Below are 12,907 nucleotides of genomic sequence, written 5' to 3' on the forward strand. Positions count from 1 at the left end.
GACATTACTATGATTCCTACTGAGTTACAACTATGACTTGGCTTCTAAAGGGGGTAGAATAAGAAGATTTTCACAATTCAAACTGAAAATGCAAAACAGTTTACCTTCATTGCTGTGCTGGGGGTTTGGGTAGCCCTCATTGTGGTGGTACATAGAAGGACATCCAGGCACATCTGCAACAGAAACACAAATGGCTACTTGTCAAAATTTGTGTTTAATCCATCTGTTTTTCCATTCCCTGAAAAAATAATTTACCCAAGAACAAAAAAATATTCTTTGACACTTTGCAGGAGCCAGAACTATGCATTATGTCAACCACCAATTTAAGTGGCAGAATGAACAAAGGCTCAATTGTTAAAGAAGAATCACTTTGTGTAAATCCGATCAGTGTGAGTGAGCCCAAACTTACTGCTTACTAAGCCAATATCAGCTTGAGAAAGTGGGTGTATTATATGGATATTTTGTGTGAGCACCCCGGACATTGCAAGGACAAACGCTACATTTATCATATCACTTCTCTTGTCTCTGGTGGTATTTTTAGGCTATGAGCAAGCACCTTCACCAGACCAGAAAAGTGTTACAGTATACAGTGTCTGCACTTTGTCTGGGCACATCATTGACTGACTCAAATAGCTAAATTTACCGAAATAGATTTTATATTCCTCCTCATAAACTTTCAAGCAAAAATTCTCCGCAAGTTGGGGCACTTGTAAAGAGCATTTAACGTGGTGTAATGAGCTCTGCAATCTGAAGGGTGTTGCTTAGGGTTTTGTGTTCCATTTCCTGTGACTGCTCTGTTCACCTTTGTGTGTGTGTTTATGTCTTTTATTTGGCTGTCTGTGCATACACAAAAGGTGTTCTACATGTGTTTGTTTGTTGGGTTATTATACTGTCTGTCACCTACACGAACGAGACGAGTGAGAGCATAAAAACTAAAAAGGTGCAGCTCTCTTGCCTCTGGCTCTGGCCATGACTCACTCCCAGGGAATGCAGCTGCAGCACTGTGATTGTGATAAGATGCCATTGGGGAAAATCAAACCCTCCATTCTGGGGCAGCAGCACTCGATCATACTGTAAATAATATGTCTGCCAGCAATGGCAGGCTCCCCCCAGGGAGTGATGGGTAGATTGGGTGTGAGTGCACCAGGGTTAATTGTGTACTGAGTGGCATGACCATTTGTGTCTTTCATGCGAAACAATAGCAGTGATTAAGTGATGGAATGCCAATTTGTATGTGAAACTTGGGAGTCTCATTCTCGAGCCTACTCTTAAAATGAGACTGTAGACTTGTGGCATTTGGCCGCCATTGTTCACATTGCAAAGATCAAAAGAAAACACTGGTGTTTTCTTTAATTGTTATTTACTTAACTTCTATTTTATGCTCCATTACCATTGTCCCATTACATGCCTATGACAATCTTATTTGGGACAGGTTTTCTTTCAAATTTAAATGACAATAAATGGATTACATAAATCAACAGGAGCCAACTTGGCAGCGTTGCCTTCATAAACTGTATTACAGTAATACCTTTGATTTGGTAGCAGGGTACATCCATTCAAATTTCCTTTGACATAAAATATCCGCTTAAAGAAACTATTTTTACAGAGACATTTACAGACACAGTTTAATTTTTTAAGACTACCTGGAATCCCATGACTAATCCTGTTAAAATTTTACATTTCTATTTGTGCCCTCCACTTACATCATCTATTTCATACACAGTTATTGAGTAGCTTTGCACAAACCCCCATTCTCCAGATTCAGTTAATTAGACAAAAGCATCTCCAGACTTGAACCCTGCACTACCTGTATTGTGTAACTGTCTAGCTATGCAACAAAAGTATGATAATCTTTGATCTTTTAATGCTGTTCAGCCTCTGCAGTCGGTCAAACTCATATCAGAGATCACTTCTAAGGAAACCCCACCAATTTCAACTCCCTGCACCTCCCAGCAGTTATCCACAGAAAAACATCCTTTTGTACTTTTCCTCTTTCTTTCTCAAGGTTGTGCTGTGCCTTGTCAATGTTATCCACCCCCCTCCCTCCCCCATCAAAGGTGCAAGTGTAAAAACATGGTGGGTGAAAAGAATTAGGTTGCTTTTCCTTGGGTTTTTATTATGCATAAAGTATGCTGGTTTCAGCACTGGAAGGCATTCTTTGTAGCCATACACTGATGTGCATGTTGGTACTTTAAGTCCTATAGCAGCTTTAATACCTGTGAATGAGGACACAATGTATGTGAAGTGTTATATTTCTCACTGCTTGTTTTTTTTTAATTCAGAGAGAGGCAAGTAGAAGAGCTGGTTTCCACTGGTAAAGCTTGTTGTTAAAGCGACTGAGCTGACTACCCCACCCCGTACCCCCCGTCACCCCCCACTCCTACCACTCCCTCCCCTCACCCAAAGCCCAGCCAGTGAGAGGTTCGGGTTACTGCGGCCACGCTCATTTTTCCATTATGAGTTCATCTGCCTGCAGAAAAAGGAAGCCGCTGGTGCAACCTGAAACCCCGGAGCACTCCACCAGGGACTCTAGTCTTTCCAGTGCCCTCCATTTTCTCAATGAAATTCCTCTACCTCTCTCTCTCACAGAGAACGGTGGAGGGAGGGAGTGGGGTAAGGAAGGAGGGAGGAGTGTAGCTGCAGCAGAAAAAAAAACAACTTTTTTTTTTCTTTTCTTTGCAAAGTGTCAGAGAGTTGAAAGGAGGAGTTTTGGAGGCAGGGAGGGAGTTGGGTAGGAGTCTAGATACAGTGAAGTTTGTTTGCCTTTTGGACATTTTGTTCTTGAGTTAGCTATGCACACTGGGGAGGGTTTGTCTTCAAAGGGGCTTTTTTTGAGGCAGATTAAAATGCAAAATAACTCTTAAGAAATTTTAGTGTAAATTCTCATGTACATACTGTATTTGCTACACTCTCCTCAATGCTAAAATTAGATATTTTTTTAACACAAATTAGGTTAAGCTGATGTTCAGTTGTCCATATTTCTCTGTGCTTTTCAAATACAACCCAAAAGATACAAATTTGTACTGTTAGATCTTCAGTAACCTTGAGATATAATTGAATATTCTTCCATAGTGCTGAAACAGAGTGCAGCAGCATATTTCACTCACTTTGTATTAAAACTACCGTCTAATTGAAAAGTCATGACAAAACTGCCTTCTGCCTGCATCGCTTTTGACAACAGCTGTTCTGTATCACTCACCAGGTTCGTAGGTGTAGTCTGTGGGCTCCTGCTTGACCATCATGTGGGCTGGTGGGAACCTGTGTGGGTGTGGGTGTGAGTGTGGATGTGGGTGGGGGTGTGGGTGAGGTCCATGCACGTGCCCTTGTCCCGGTCCGGTCCCGTGCCCAGGCCCTGCCATGTGAGCCGCCCGCTCATACAACGGGTCCAGGTATTCTTGCTTAAAGCTCTGCTGCAGATAGGGCATGCAGGGGTCAGAGTGCTGCCGATGATAACCCCCAGCACCGCCGCCGCTGCCACCTCCACCCCCTGGCCCTCCGCCCCCGCCTCCACCGGCTCCACTGCTGCCATGTCCCGCTGGGGCAGATGGCATGCGCTGAAAGGCCTGCCCTGGTGGGGGGAACTGGGGGCACATGGGGTCTCCTGAAGGGCCCTGATACCTGGAACTGAGAAATGAGACAGAGCAGCTCATTTCAGGATCTCATAGTCAATGCTATATGCAGATAATAATAACATTCTTATGTTTATACTGTTAGAGAGAGATCATTTTTGACACATGTTGCTAGATTATCTTCCAAATTACTGTAGATATTCCTGAAAGTATAACACAATGTTCCTGGTTGAAATGTTATCATGCTTAACACAGCACCCCCACTTTTTAATGTTCATAAAATATCTGCTCTTCAGGATAACAGTTAAATTATTTCCATATTTATAAAATATCATGTCATATCAAGACTTCTGTGGTGTGTCACCTGGTGTTGATGGGGTAACTGTTGCTAGGCAGTGGCTGAGAGGTGGCAGCAGGGTTCATGTAGCCAGCATCGGGCCGTCCGGCAGTGGCAGGTTTCGGGGAGTAATGCTGCTGCATGGGAGACATGGGTGTCCCTGGGCATGAGCTCTTGGCTCCTCCTGCAGCCCTTTTTTGCTCATAGGCACTGAAAAAACATGAACACACTCATGAGGACACCCATCCATGCATAAAAGCACATGTTACAACATGGCTGCGCTGGGGAGGGGCACTAGGTTTACTAGCTTTTTTCAGTCAATACAACAAACAGAGCTAATGGTTTTTTGTTGGGGTGGGGAGGGGGGCGTTAGTGGTCAATATGTGGTCAGTGTTAGCTGTGCTGACTTATGCATGCCAGCTGATCACTGCTGGGTTTTTCATCATGTTATTACTACTGTTGTACAGTGATAGCTGTTGTTACTGAGAGGAGTAAAATAAAGACGTTATTGTCTCTTTTACTCTGCCCTTTGTAATGTTGGATGTCAGTAAATGTGCAGGGAGACAATAATTCAGCCCTAATTTAATTTGAAGCAATGTTCCAAATAAGCGCCCAAAAGCTTAAAGGAAGCTTAGCACAGACAGGAATTAGGAGGAGGAAATGTTCGTCTTTGCTCTTATCTAGAAACCAAAAAGTAGAAAAACCAAAGACTACATGTGAGGAAAGACTGTGATTGTAAAAGTCTTAATCTCACTTTCCATTCATTTGTTTCTGACAGCACACTTATTTTCTAATTTATCTCTAGTGTTATCTAGCCATGCAGATAGTTTGTATGTCTCTAAGATTTCTGCCGCCACCCTAATACAATAGATGTGAATGGCAATTTGCAATTTGTGGTGCATTAAAAAATTATGTTTAAAAAAAAATGCAACAGCAACATGTCTTTCCAGAGACAATGCCCTAGTTAATCTGGATAACTCAAAGACATGGCTGTGGACCATTTTCAGTGGGACTACTTTCTACTGAAGAAATAGTCCCTCTGAAAACTGCTGATAAGTTTGACGTGTGGAGAAACCAGAAAGCAAAACTATCTGCATGGCTAGATACCACGAGAGGTACGTGAGATGTTTTTATTTTGGCAAACTGATTCTTTAAGATATAAAATACATAAACACAGGGACTGTAAGACATGTCAGATGAAAAACACTGTACTATAGCACTTTTATGAGGAAAACCTGGAGGTACCTGGCATAAAGGCACTGCTCTCCACTTGGGTAGCTGAAGGTCTGCTTGTGGCTACAGGACTGGCTGGGGTCAGAGCCTGGGCTCTGGGGTTCCTTCTTGATAGTGACTGGAGGGCTGTGAAATGCCACCGCTACAATAGACAGTAAACAGAAAACAGAGATAAGATTTGGCACACACAAACACACTGTGCTTTGTATATTCTTTTCTCATTCAGCCCTGCCCGATACTACTGTAGTTTAGCTCAAAGGCAAACGCAAATACTTCTGTCTGCACAGGAATCTCTTTTACGTGCCAGCCAAAATGCTTAAGTGACTGTCAGCTGCAAAACACAGGGCAGCAGACAGACGCGTATAAACACACACTTGCAGACACACTGAGAAGTTTATGCACACAAAAACACACACGCTCACACACGACTGCATTCCAGCAGTCATTTAGAAGCCCAAAGTGTCCTCGCCCACTTTTCTTCACTCTTCCAGACACAACAGCAGCCAAAACTTCCTCTGTCAAAGTCAAGCTTAAAGCTAAACAACTCTACGGGCCAGAGAGATGTCTTTGGACTGATGAAAGCAAATGTCACACCTCTGTTAGAACAGCATATACACTGATTCTGTGTCACAGCATTCTTTCCTATTGGTATCCAGATGTTAGCCGTTGCTTGTACTTTGTTTTTTTGCCTTTGAGTAAAGATGATAAATTAAAAAGTAAGGGTGTGTGTGATAACCTGATAATGCCAGCCTTTCCCCCAAACCCAAAATATTTAGCTACTTTATGCCATTTGAGGTTTCCCCACAGGCATCCACTCAATCTCTTAACACACCGAACTGTCCATCAAGCTGGACTGCTGGAGGGGACCTTTGCTTTGACGGCCACAGAAACCACCCAAAGTGGAGCTTCAAACTGTGCCGAGGGCTTGTGTTTATTATGTGAGGGGAGGTTTTCACCCGGAGAACTGTACAGGATGTTTTTCTGGTCCCGACAGGGTAAACAGCAGCAGCTGTGCACTTCCAGCTGGGGAGGCCTGTATTTATGTGTGCGCATGTGTGCATGAGTGCGAGAGCACGCACTCGCGTGTGCGTAATAATAATCTCGGCGAATCGGTATCTGTATGTGTGTGCTTGCGAACGTGTGTCTGTGTATGCTCGAAAGTGTGTATTTCTGTGTGTCTGCAGTGGGTGTGGAGCTGACGGAGCAGGCCACACTGAAAGCTCAGCCCAGGTAATTACATACTGTAGTTCATTCACAAAAAAGGAGGAGAAAATATGTCTGGCTGACTGAATAAAGCCAGAAATGAGGCAGGAGATAGAGAGTGAAAAAAGAAAGGGTTGAAATAAAAGTGAGAAAAGATTAGAGGGACCTACTTTTTGAACAGCTGTAACTCTGGCACTCGGGATTTTTCCTGAGTTTGGGATTGTTGGTCAGATAAAACAAGCAAATTCAAACTTCTGGGAAATTGTGATAATTCTGATAAGCATTTTTCTCTGTCTGACTTTTCATAGACTCAATAATATATTGGTAAGGAAAATAATCATAGTTTGAAGTAAAATTTTTAAAATAAAAATCTTAACATGTCTAACATTCTTACAATTAAGATTTAAAATGAGAGTGATTAGGTTGTGATGGCAATGAGATCCCTGATCAAACAGCTTTGGTGAGTCTTCATTCATGAATGCCTGTATAGTTTTGTGTAATAAAAACGGTTTAACGTTTTATCAAAATGAAAGTGAAAACTTTCAGTGATTCATACCTCTGCTTTAACAGAGTTTATATTCCTCTCTCTCCTTTATTCCATTTCAACCTGTTTACCTTTGACTAAGAATGGGAACATGTATAAAGTTGAAAAAAAAAAAAGAGTCTATCAATCAAACAGCACTGCTCATCATCATAACCTTCCTATTTTTGGTCTGTACTCACTCTCCCATGGCACCCAGGCAGGTGAGGAAGTGTTGGCTTTAGCAGAGGATCAACAGGATTAGCGAGCATTTACCCAGATTTCCCAGACAGACGCGAAGGGATTCCAGCCTCCTCTAAGTCTCCGACAGCTCGTCTGCTAGTACACAGAGGGTGGCACATGACTGCCGCTCTAATAATACTAGTGTGTTTGTCTATTGACATTCTCCTCTTTCTCGGCCATGGCCATGAACTGCAAACAATCGTCAGAGAGTGTACACAAGTCCAATCACAATGCATCCAAGTAGAGCCACTAATGCGATTGGCAGGAATATTGCCCTTGATGTGGTTGTCGGTTTATGAGGATGTTCCATTTCAAACAGCTCGGCCTGGGAATGGCATCAGCTGTATTATGTGCGTGTGTGTGTTTGAGTGTGTGCGTAAGAGCTTTTTGTGTGTGACCTCTCTGGCATATTAATTAATCTGGTAAATGAGCATCCAACAGCTCTCTGTGTTTGTGTAGCTGCCTGTGATTGTGATTGCTATTTGTTGCCTAGCGCGCGTTTCCAATTAGACAGAGTTGGTTGATGTTCCGGTTAACAAATTCTCTAACAGGGAATACACCAATTCATAAAGCTATGATCAAGTATCCAAGCAGAAAATTAAAAACTTAATACATATGATCCTGATTGGAACATATGAACATTGTGACATTTGTCACAATTTTGATAACCAAAGAAATTTAAACAAAAGTAAGCATCTAGAGCCATGCTATTGGCTCTGTGAGGCTTGAGCTGAATGCTAATGTCAGCATGCTAATATGCTCACAATGACAATGCGAACATGCTGAGGTACTTTATTATACAGGTATACAAATTACAGCTTTCACCTGATGATGGCGCTAGATGAAAAGTCAGGAAATCACCAAACATTTTGCAATTCATCCTGAGGGCGACATTAACGTTTATACCTAATTTCATGACAATCCGTCTAACCGTTGTCGAGACATTTCACGCCAAACCACACACATCAACCCAATGGTGGCGCTAAATGAAAAGTCAGAGGATCAACAAAGACATTAGGATTCATTCTCTGAGGACCCTGAATGTCTGTACAAAATTTCATGGCAATCCATCCAACAGTTGTTGAAATACTCCAGTTTGGACCAAAGTTGTGGACCGAGAAATTGCCATCCCTAGAGCCACGTCATCAACTTGGCTAAAAACATAATTTTGGAATAAATCCAACACCCAATTCCAAGAATAGTCCTTAAATTAAAACAAACTCTGCTCTCCACCAACTACTACAGTAAATCTTCCTGTCCAAATGATGTCAAATTTGCTGCTAAAGTTTATAAGGTAGTGGCAGTCTTGTAAACGGATCCAGGGAGAGTGATGTTCTTCACCTTCTCCTCTCTTCCTGCTTTTATTTGGGGCAATATGACCTTCTCTCACTGCTTTGTTAAATGTTACATCACCCCTTCACAGAGATCCTCATATTTCATAGTTTCTTTTCTGCACTGGGGTGGGGGTGGGGGGGGGGGGGGGTTGGTTCATGAACTTGAGCACAGAGCGTGATGAACCTGAAAGGTGTTTAGAACTGCAAAGACAGATTCAGTACACAATAGCTGTTGCCTTTTAAAGCTGAGAATTTTGAGATAACACAGAAGTGTGTACAGTAAAGTATATGTATATATGAGTATCTGGGCCTGTGGACGGGATGTATGCACTATCTCCTTCAGCACTATGTGGACCGTGGCAGATTCTCAGCACCCCTTAAACTGATAAGGTCAAAGGGTTCTTCCTCATTCCAAACGTGTCTTATCTCCTCCTTCCTTATTTTGTGGTATTCTTGTATCGTCTCCCATTCACACCCTATTCTGAGCACTAACGTATAGAGATGACCCCGTGCTAAAGGCAGGGTGGAGATGGACTTTTACATATGTAAATGTTGGCTCTTAGAGGGGGAGGATGCAGGGTGAAAGGTGATGGTCATGGTTGAGTGCTTTAGGAAGTAGAGGGATCATTACATAGGGGGGTCCCATTCAACAGACACTCACCACAAACAAATCGCAGAAGCAAGGATGGCACCCCACCCCAGCACACACACACACTCACACACTCACACTCTTTTCTACACAATGGGCCCCTTAGCTGAGCCATACGGGAACATGTTGGGAAACACTATTGGATTCCTGTGGAATGCCTAAAAACACAACCAGTGCTGACAGAATGATATATTAAAACTGTTTGCACAAAAAGATGTGGTTTGCACATAAATAAGGATGATTTATTAGAGTACAGTATTGTGATTTTGATAAATTATATTTAAAATTCTACATTTTGTAGCCTTGAAGCAACAAGAGGGGAATAACACTTCAGTGTATGGTGATCAAAACATTTTAATATCACTATCGAATGAGCTGTTTCAAGCAGTTGACAAGACCTTGCTATGAACTCCCCCATCCTACTTTAGACAGAGTATTTCCTACCATTAAAGGCCCTGGTGTAGGGAAATCCAATCTGAAGACAGGAGTGGATCTGGAGAGTCTTACATTGAATGTTTATGTGCGACTTGGCCAAGTCTTAAGCCTCTGGAAGTCTGCAGCACACGACAGCCTCGCTCACAATAACTCATTGGACATCAGCCTCAGTGTCAAACAGGGTGACTGGATCTTACTAAACTGAGGAACATGTGAGCGTAATGTAAATATACACTTAATAGGTCCAATCATACAAATAAGTTTCAAGTCTTACCCTTAACTCCATCTCAGGGCTATCTGGAGATCTGGTTCATATCTCCCATGATATGTATTATACATTTGCGGTGTGAGTGGCACGTGGCCCCAGTATGCCGTGCAGACACTCTGAAAGCAAGCTGGAAAATGCGTGATAGGCTACACCTGGTTCTCCCACTCTTGGCAAACGACCCCTTATGTGGTGACGGATCAATAAAAACACAGATGCCAATTATGCCACAACGGTTTTCAAGGGTAAAAAGGAAGTTATTGACTCACACGAGTTGCAAATGACATTAGTTGCTTAGCTGAATACATGGCTCCGTTGTGGTGAGAGGGAGGCGTAATAGGGAAAAGCAACAGTGTAATTTTAAAGTATTTGACTGTCAACACATGCATTTTAAGTTAGTTGTAACCTATACTTTAATGTTCATTTTAAAGTTCTGCCGCAGTGTTTTGCTTTCTCAGACCAAGTTTGGGTGCAGTTTCTAGCTTTTTTATGTGAACTATACATACAAAAATGAAAATCTGAGCAGGTTAGTAGTAAGTACAGAGTGAAGTTGAGAAAAAGGTTGAAAGGTTTATGACATAGTGTTGGATAGGTTGTATAATGCCTTCATTTTGTGCCTTTTCATACTGACTTTCTAACCCCAAAAACATTGGCATAGACCACACCTAATACCTAAAAATTGCAGATATTGCAGTCTACCTTTGTACAATATTCAGGGAATGTAATGGAAAAATGCAGTATCTAAATTGTGTTTTTTCAGTCTTGTGCTTTTAAATGGATTTGTCTGTACATCATTTGTGAAATTAATAATCATACTGAAATGTAAAAAAATTGTCTACAAGTTAATAAAATTGTATAAGTATGTGATTGAAAATTAACTACACCAAATTATGTGAATTCCAATGAAGTCAAAGCCCAAAATGACAGTTACTGCTACTCTGCTAAGCTAACAGAGCCATGACTAGTTCAACTGCCAAAAAACTAAACAAAACAAAAAAACAACTTTTCACTTAAACCTAATTACCAAGATTTTGGTTCATCAAAATGAACATTTTTCAACTACAGGAAACAACTAGTGAAAAAAACATCTATTATAGTAAGTTTTAGCTAAGGCTAGCTGTGGCTATCTCACCAGCTAGCTTAATCTTTCAGCTCTTGCTATAATGGAGAGTGCAGTAAGTGTGACGGCAGTTTCTATAAATCAGATTGCCAAGACTGAGTGAAGAAAGCTGCTACTTTCATGGAAAGTGCCAGGTGCCGTGGAGAGAAAACAAACTAATTTGTGTGCACAAATTACTGCTCTTCAACTAATAATTTGTGCACAGGGAGTAACAGAGCAAACGTGAAAAAAAAATATAGTTGACATTTTAACATGTTTAAAGGGTGTCGAAGATAAAAGGCAAAATTCATTACCAGTAAAAAAAAGTACCCCTGACACCGTTATACATTTTTAAGACATAATAAAATAAATGTTAAAAATGCTGATTCTGGTCTTTACTCTATTTGACTAAATATGTTTTTGCTGCATTTTGGCTTTGTAGGTTATAGTTCAGTGGAAAAATTCAGAGCAAGAGAATGAGAGAAATAGAGAGTAAGAGAGGGAAGGGAAATGAGGCGATACAATACAATCCAGACCGTTTCGACTGCAGAGTCTATCCAGTCATTCCACTGGTGCATGGAAACATGTGCTGGACATGTGTGTGCACTTCTCAGGTCACTGCACAATCAGGAAGACAGAGAGAGAGAGAGAGAGAAAGAGAGAGAAGAGCAGCCTGGCCAGCACAACAAACTCATCCTCATCTCTGAGAGCCAACAAGCCCAAGAGTGGCTTCAGTATCTGTGTGCTCAGGGAGCCCAGGAGTGTTGGATCCATTAGTGTCTGCTCTATCTGATTTACATGTCGTCCTCTCTCATCTGATAATGGTTCAGGCTCCTTGAATATTTAAAGCATGGTTGTCAGATACCTGCCAAACAAGCCTAACGAGATTGATGGAAAGTACAACAGTATCTGCGTGACAGATGATTGGCTGGGACAGCACCGTGGCTCTCCTGACAAATGTGATTTTTTTCGTTGGCTGTTAAAATGTTTTTTTGGTGTAACATGTGTTGGCTAACAGGATGTCGATCTGAATGACACCCATCATGGGAAAGGCTGTAGCACAGTACATTTCTGCAAACATCAAACTTTCACTTCCCTTTTGTCAACTGGAAATAGATTGCAGTATTTGTCTGTAGTGGTGGGAATGTTCTCGTCACATGTTGTTGAACATGTACGCTCTTTTCTCAGAATAATCCCCAAACTGTTGGCCTTGAGTCTTCTCAATGAACCGGATATCAATCAGCATTATGGGACATCAGTCATAGACAAAGAATCTAGTTTACTCTTGCACTTGTTAAGAGTGCGGTAAATAATTGCTTCATTTTTTTCGTTATCCAGAGGAGACAGTCTCAGTAAGGATGTGGTTGAGGGGAACATGAAATACTGGCTTTGAGGGAAGGAAAATAGAAATCTCCTGGTACAAGTGGGAGTTTACAGTATATTTATAGAGCCCTGACATTGTAGAGGGAAAGGAACATTCAAAATTTAATAAACTTCACATTTTCCACGGTCCTGGTAGCATCAAGGGATCACAAATTTATCGGTAAATGTTCTGACATCTCACGTTTTCCCTACTGTCCACTTCACTTTCAATTGTGCCGCGTTGGCTTTTTATAAATGGCCATTGACCAGACATAAATCTCACTGCCCCATTGCTGTTTAGTGGACCCAATACAATACATCCCTGTCCCAGGACATGTGCAGTAAGAGGGACATCCCGTCACAGGCGAGGGGTGGATGTAATTAATCTGGCACAATATTGACTCCTCACTCTCAATCCCTCAGCCCCCAATATAGCTGTCCCCTCTTAATGTTTAATGTAGCGATCGATCCACCCCCACACTGTTACTGAAATGATATAATGAGCTCCCGCTGCTCACCAGGGTATCGTGGACGTGAGGGGTGAAGAGGGGGGGGTGTGTGCATGTACAATGTTTCGTTTGTTTGTTCACGTATATGGGATGGCATGACTGAACGTGTGTTTCGACCAGGCACTCTAGGGGCGAAATCTGCCTTATCA

The 12,907-nt window shown here is 41.8% G+C and overlaps 1 protein-coding gene across 3 annotated transcripts in view; it reads right to left on the minus strand.

Moving 5' to 3' along the window:
* Window positions 1-12,907, minus strand: part of etv4 (ETS variant transcription factor 4) — a 31,165-nt gene that overhangs the window by 5,626 nt on the left and 12,632 nt on the right. For 2 of the 3 annotated variants that reach the window (XM_042396432.1, XM_042396431.1), the window contains exons 5-8: window positions 5,152-5,281; window positions 3,934-4,116; window positions 3,200-3,624; window positions 105-173 (exon numbers count right to left, since the gene is read on the minus strand). In XM_042396432.1, coding sequence (XP_042252366.1) covers window positions 105-173; window positions 3,200-3,624; window positions 3,934-4,116; window positions 5,152-5,281 — 807 coding nt within the window. Of the gene's footprint in view, window positions 1-104; window positions 174-3,199; window positions 3,625-3,933; window positions 4,117-5,151; window positions 5,282-9,797; window positions 9,963-12,907 lie in introns of those variants that run through there. The other variant, XM_042396433.1, reaches the window with a different exon arrangement.

The sequence above is a fragment of the Thunnus maccoyii genome, chromosome 20, assembly GCF_910596095.1.
Source record: "Thunnus maccoyii chromosome 20, fThuMac1.1, whole genome shotgun sequence".
NCBI lineage: Eukaryota > Metazoa > Chordata > Actinopteri > Scombriformes > Scombridae > Thunnus > Thunnus maccoyii.